The sequence below is a fragment of the Thamnophis sirtalis genome, unplaced genomic scaffold, assembly GCF_051295495.1.
Source record: "Thamnophis sirtalis isolate CommonGarterSnake01/CBP01778 unplaced genomic scaffold, rThaSir2_p1.2 scaffold_4, whole genome shotgun sequence".
Lineage (NCBI taxonomy): Eukaryota > Metazoa > Chordata > Lepidosauria > Squamata > Natricidae > Thamnophis > Thamnophis sirtalis.
Genome location: NW_028261384.1, coordinates 66,427,862 through 66,435,085, shown reverse-complemented (window position 1 = coordinate 66,435,085; position 7,224 = coordinate 66,427,862). Strand labels below are relative to the sequence as shown.

Genomic DNA, 7,224 nt, shown 5'->3' with positions numbered 1-7,224 from the left:
ATGATTCACGCATGGCAGGCCATTTTGGATTTCTGAAAACTCTGCATCTCATTAAAAGGCAATTTTGGCAGCCATCATTGAAGAAGGACATTGAGTCCTATGTGGCCAGTTGGCCCACATGTGCTGCTGCGAAGCGCCCTCCAGGGAAACCCCAGGGCCTGCTCCAAAGTGTGGCCCATCCAGAGGCACAGTGGAAAGAAATATCTATGGATTTCATTGGGTCATTACAGACTTATTTTGTAGATGTAGATGTATATACGTTTATTTATAGGCCGCCCTTTTCCCTGAGGGGACTCAGGGCGGCTTACAACTTATGGGGAAGGGAATACACACAATGACATATAAAAACAATACATAATTAAAAATAGAAGCAACATTCATCATTCGGGTGGGGACGGATTATAATCTTTAACCCCAGGCCTGACGGGATAGCCCTTTCCAAGCAGGTTCATTTTGTTCCGTGTTCCAAAATCCCATCGGCTAAATCCTTAGCAAAATTATTTACTACACATGTATATCGCCTGCAGGGGGAACCAGACCGCATTATCTCCGATAGGGGGGTCCAATTCACCTCCTTATTTTGGAAGGAGTTTTTGAAGTTGATTGGCTCTGCCCATGGACTAAGCTCCGCCCACCATCCACAGACTAACGGAGCTTGTGAAAGGACTAATTCTGTTTTGGAATAGTACCTCCAGTGTTTTATTAATTATCAGCAAGATAATTGGGTTGAGTTGTTACCTCATGCTGAAGTGGCCTACAACAACCCGCAGCAGTACAGGTTTTACACCATTTAAAGTAGTGTTTGGCCATGATTTTGTACCTATTCCGGAGGTATCACGGGAAAAAACGCAAGTCCTGTCCTTTCAGAATGGAGTGACCAACTCTGCAAAATCTGGCCTTTGGCATACAAGGCATTGGATGCTGCTCATCAAGCCCACAAGAAACAGGCTGACAAGAAGAGAACTAAGCAAAGAGAATACAAGGTTGGAGATCATGTGTTTTTGTCTACCAAATTTGTCCAAACCACCCAGAAGTCTAAAAAACTCGGTCCTAAGTACGTTGGTCCATTTCCTATTGTAAAGATTATTAACCCTGTATTGGTGCGACTGGAAGTGCCAAAATACCTTAACCATGTTTACCCAGTGTTTCATGTCAACCTTTTGAAGCTGGAACACACTTCCTCTCTGCAAGTTCCTCTGCCTGCACCACCTGCCCCTCTTCTCATTGAGGGAGAGCAACATTTTGAGGTTAAGGAGATTTTGGACTCTCGGAAACATAGAAATCGGGTTCAGTATCTCATATCCTGGAAACATTTTTCCCCCCTCTCATGCTGAATGGGTTGATAAGTCCTACATGAAGGCTCCTTGACTTTTGTGGAAGTTCTACTCTACCTACCCAGACAAGCCATGACCTGAATTGATGTGGACATTTTCACCTTCCCTTGTTCCTGTATTCTGTTGTTTGTGTGTTTGTTTGTTCTTTTTCTTCAGGGATGATTTCCTTTCCTGACAGAGGGCCAGATGTCAGCCTCTGTTTTGCTGCTTCCTTTTGGCTCCCATTGAAACTGGGAGGGGGGATTGTATATGGGTGGAGAAGTGTCAGCACAGGAGTGACTGAATAAAGGGAGGTGTTCTCACCATCTACTGCGCATGTTGCAGATAAAGGATTTGCCGGACTGTGGTCAGGTTGATCAAGCATCTAGTGCAGCCTGAGTCTATTAGGCTTGAAAATCCCCCTGGCTTCCTGTCTTTGGGCTGTGAGGTGTATTGGAAAAAGGAAAGGGCGAATTGGTCCTCTCACCATTGGGTCGTTTTCGCCCTCGTCATCACTGTCATAGGATTCTGGTGACTGGTCATTGTTGCCTTGGGTTCCCCCCTTCATCTGGCTGGAGAGGGAACTCTGGAGCCTGGAAAGCCTTCCGGGATGCATGGGTAGCCCATTTGTGGCCGTGTTCCTGTCGTGCCCTGGGTAGTAGCTCTGGCCTTGGCATTGGGGTTGCGGTCATGCACATGGATGCCATATGGCCCATCCCCTCACATCTGTAGCATTTCAGCGGACTTTGAAGGAGGGCTGGTCTCAGGGCCCGCTGTGGTGTTGTGGTTCGCCGATGGTTGGGTGGTTTCAGGTCAGGTTGACTTCTCTCTTTTGTCTCCTGTTGCTTTCTCATGTTGTTGGTATGCAGCCCGCTGTTGACTTTTATTGCTACTCGGAACCACTCAGAGAGTTGGTTTGGAATGTCATGGTAGGCAGTTACTTGGGCAATCTGCTGGTCCAGACTTGTTCTGAAAAAATACACTAACAGACGCTCTGGTAAAGGGGGTAGACTTCCAATGACTCTCCTAAATTTGTGGATGTGCTCTTTGATGGGGTGGCCCTTTGCTTTAGTTCTCTGAGTTCATCTTCTGCATACAGGTCCTCGTCCACCTCCTCAAATCTGGTCTCTAGCAGTCATAGGAAGTCATATACGTCTTGCAGTTCTCTCCTCTTGTGGAGGGCTGCTAGCCATTCCCTTGCTTCTCCCTTTAGTCCCTCTGCGATAGTATTCACTATGGCTCTGGTGGATGAGTAAAGGTATCCATAACATTCCAGGTGGACCTCAGCTAAGGAATAGGGCTAACTGTAGCATTTAGGGTCCCGAGGCTGAAGATGAAAGAAAGTAATCCACCCATGGATAGCTAAATCAACCAAAGTTTATTGAACAAAGCATTCCATAGATAGCAGAATCAACAGCATGAAGCAGAATCAAGCCATGGATGGCAGAATCAAGAGCAGAATCAACAGCAAAATTATTAATCATGAAACATCATTCTTATAGTGTTTGCAGCTTCTTTAGCTCTACCTACTTTACGTGTAATATCATTATTGGCTAACAAGTCTCCAAGGCACAATAATTGGTTAGTCCTTACATCATTGGTGTTCGTGAGAATATGCATGTTGTTATAGCTGAATAAATCAAGTGTTATCAAATGAGTGAATAAAATGTTGCAGGTTATACTTTGTTTCATCATCCCGTGCCCTTGATGCCTGAGAACACACTGCAAGCAAAGAATAGCTGACAAGCAAATATTTTCTGCAGATTGCTGCAGTTTGTACTTACACGTGTAACCTCAGTTCTAAGGACCATTCAGATGATTCACTGTAAAAACCCTACATTTCCTCGCTTTTTGTTTTTAATGATGAAAAAATAGATTTTTCAAGAGCATGCATTTGAATCACATTCAAAGTAAGTGCAGGAGACTTACAAAACATGGCAAAAAATGAAGGAACACATTGCATACAGCAACAGCAAAGTATAAGTAATGCAATTATGTTCACACCATAGAAAAACAATTGTTTTAACCAAGAAATATCAGGTAACCAATTAGTTAACCAAGCATAAGGAGAAAATTCATCATGTACATTATTTTTTATAGAAGCTTGTAAATTAGCTAATTCATCTTCAATAGTTTTACTAAGTGAATGAAAATGCACAGCACAAGCACGTTGACCAACTAAGCTGCAAAATCCACCTTGACGAGCTAGCAAATAGTCTATAGCAAAGCGTTGTTGAAGCAAATCTTGATTAAGTTCTTCAATTTCATTTTGCAAATCTCTAATAATTGCAGCAGTAGCATTAATAGATTTCTCCAATCGACATGTGAGACCTAGAATAGAATGTCTATTTTCTTGAGCTATTATTCCTGGGTATGCTCCCAAAGTAATAGTTCCAGTTATGGCTCCAACTAATGCACGTCCAAAAGTAGGCAATGAAGAAAATTGAGTATCAATAATAACTTCATCAGAACATTTTGATCCCAAGGCTGCACATCTTTTTTGAGTTGATAAACTTCCGGAAACACCCACTTGGACAGGTAAAGACAAATATCCAATGGCAGCACATTGATAGTTCTGAGGGTGAACGTTAGTTGCATATTTGTCAAAGAAAAAATCACATTGCAGGATCTTTCAATTGCCATCCAGCACAGATTGTTCCACCTGTTCCAATATTAGAAGAGTCAGTTTGAAAAATAGGAAAATTTTCAGGATACGTATCAGGTATGGTGTTATAACCTTGTGATGTTTTAATAGTACCCCATAACCAATATTTCTGAGTACAATAACTATAATTCCCTACTTTATCTAAAATATGTTTAGCTTTTGGGTAATAAAACTATTGATTAAGCCAATTATGACAAGCATAACAACAAAAACATAAGCCTCTAGTAAATTGGTTAATCCGAATATAATTCCATCTAACTAAATTTAATTCATGTGGAGGAGTAGAAAATAACCAAGAAGAAGAAATATATTGAAGTTGCGAAACAATGAAAGCAGAAGAATTAATTAGATTAGGAATAAAAGCAACTTGAACAAGAGCCATAGGAGGTTCATAATATAAAGTATGACTATGAATCAAAAACATATATTGAACATGACGAATCCAAAGATTAGGACTAAGAGAAAAAGCAGGTTGTCTCCGAGTTAGTAGAAACTGGAAAGGAAAAGCAAAAGAGAAAACAATACATAAGAAAAAAAAAATTTAAATTGAGGTTGATCTTCAATGTGATTCCAAGGCAAGATTGGAGGACATTGCATCCTTGGATCTTTCATTTGTTTTTCCATGATAAGGACGAACACACTGGCCTGGAATCCACACAGCTTGCTTTGTTTGCAAATCTTCAATTGCAGTGTAATCACATCCCAATTGCAGTGTAACCACGACCAACTTATAACCTGGGGACATGGAACAGGATCCTGAAAATGAAATTTGACTGGAATATCTGAAAAGGAATCTAAAAAAGTTAAGTGCATAAAGAGCATAAAGAGCAGTAGAGATCAAATTTTGAATCTTTCTCAAATTGAATGGACCAGATTCAGTTTTTACTAATTTAGTTAATGTAACTTTGAATGTACGATGAGCTCACTCAATTATAGCTTGCCCTTGAGAATTGTAAGGAATTCCATGTATCAATTGAATGTTCCATTGTTGACAAAAAGAATTAAAGTCCTTACTAGTATACGCAGGACCATTGTCAGTTTTTAATTGAATTGGTCGGCCCATTACGGAAAAAGCAGAAAGACAATGAGACATTGCATCAAAAGTGCGCTCATGTCTAGCAGCAGTGACCCATAAAAAGTGAGAATATGTATCAATGAATGCATGTAAATAAGTGTATGGTTTAAAGGTAGCAATTTGTGTGACATCCATTTGCCAAATTTGATTAGCTTTTGTTCCTCTAGGATTTACTCTCAAAGGAAAAGGAACAGCAAATTGTTGACAAGAAGTACATCCTTGAACAATGTCACGAGCCTGAGACATAGGAACAGAAAATTGTTTAGCCAAAGATTTAACATTTTGATGAAAATATGAATGACTAGCAATAGGATCTGAAAAAAGAGTTGTGACTTCTTTGAGAGTCTCATCAGCTTGTCTATTTCCTTCTGTCAAAGGATTTTGAAAAGGAGAATGGCTCCTAATGTGCTCAACATATAAAGGAAAGACACGTTCTTCCAAAACATGTTTTAAAGATAAAAATAAAGACAAAAGATTAACGTCAAGAGAAACAGGACAATAAGCATAAGGAAGAGATTGCATTGCAAGAAAAACATATTTGGTATCAACAATCAAGTTAATAGGCTGATCAGAAAATAATCTCAAAGCCAAGATAACAGCTGCCAACTCAGAACGTTGGACGGATGTCTGAACAGAAGTGAATTTAGAAAACCATTGTTGACCATCTGTCCAAACCACAACTCCACGAGTAGGTGATCAATTCATAATCAATTCTTCTAAAGCCTGTTGATAAGGAAAAATATTTCTAGGAGGAGAAGCAGACAAATTCAACCATTCATGAATATGAGTCACTTTTTCATCCAAAATAGAATAAAGACAACCACTGGTAAAGGTGAAGTAGGAAGAATTGCTAACCATACTTTCTTAGCTATAGAAACAATTCTATCAACATATCTCAATTTAAGTTTATTTAGAATGTCCTGGAGATATTTCTTTTGCAAAACAGTAAGCGAAACTAAATCTCCAGGATACTTGAAACCTTTTAATAGAGAGAAAAGACAGTAAGTAAAACCATGTTACCTCTTTTTTCTTTATCCTGTAACTGTAAAGGAAAATTAAAACAAACACATCCTGTTTAATAAGAAAGAACAGGCTAAAAGTTACTTTTGCACTTAGGAAATTCTGTACAATGGTAGTCAACCATCACTAGATGGCGGTGAATGACAATCTTTCTGAAAATGACCTGATTTTCCACACTTGAAACAATTCCCTAAAAACAATTCCCTAAAGGCTTTCTTTTCCTTTCTGAATTGCTTCCAATCTTGAGGTATCACAGAATAACCATTCTTAATTCCTTCCAAAGGACTTCTAGTAAAATTTCCAGTAATTCCATAATCAGAAATAGCCTTTTTTAACTCCCTTAAAATCTGAAATGGCAAACCTTCCCATTCAGCAATCTGTTGTCCAGGCTGTGGTCCTGGTTGATACTGTATTGGACACACACACAACAATTCAGCTAACTCTTCTCCAGAAATAGTAACATCCGATTTACAACTTTCTACTGAAATATCTAGCAGTAGCAGTAGAAAGTCTGATCTCTAGCAGATATTGAAGTGATTTTTCAATCCACTCTCAAATACTGGCTTTGTCAATAAAATGCATTGTCAAATAATAAACATATTAGGACAGAAAGTTACTAAAGAAGGGAACGTAACGCCTCTACCATGAGAATAGTAGAAAATGTATATTTCCCGAGATAGTGGGACGTGTAATTGTAGAAAGAGGCTATTTTACAGCACTCTTTTTTAGTTTTATAAGAAGTACAATTGTATAGGTTTTCTATGATATTAACACTAATACCACGTTCTGTCAAATGCAATGCATTCCAGTATTAAATAAAATGCTGACAAGTACATTGGACAAGATGCTTTATTTATATATGAGTAAAGGTAAAGGTTTTCCTCAAACATATGTACTAGTCATTCCCGACTCTAGAGGGCAGTGCTCATCTCTGTTTGAATTGAATTGAATAGGTTTATTTATAGGCTGCCCTTTTCCCTGAGGGGACTCAGGGCGGCTAACAACTTATAGGGAGGGGGATACAGACAGTAACATATAACATAACACATAATTAAAAAGTAAACAACATTCATCCAACATTCGGGTGGGGGCGAATCAGATCTTTACCCCCAGGCCTGGCAGGATAGCCAGTTCTTGAGGGCTGCGCGGAA

General features: G+C 39.3%; 1 protein-coding gene across 1 annotated transcript; it reads right to left on the bottom strand.

Annotated features, from left to right (window-relative positions):
- Nucleotides 1–2,759: 2,759 nt before the first annotated feature.
- On the bottom strand, nucleotides 2,760–5,010 carry LOC148045895 (uncharacterized). The gene is made up of 2 exons (XM_087714402.1): nucleotides 4,993–5,010; nucleotides 2,760–3,942 (listed from the first exon to the last, which is right to left on the bottom strand). The coding sequence occupies exons 1-2, from the start codon at nucleotides 5,008–5,010 to the stop codon at nucleotides 3,148–3,150; spliced, it is 813 nt and encodes a 270-aa protein (XP_087570528.1). The 3' UTR covers nucleotides 2,760–3,147.
- Between the last annotated feature and the right edge of the window lie 2,214 nt (nucleotides 5,011–7,224).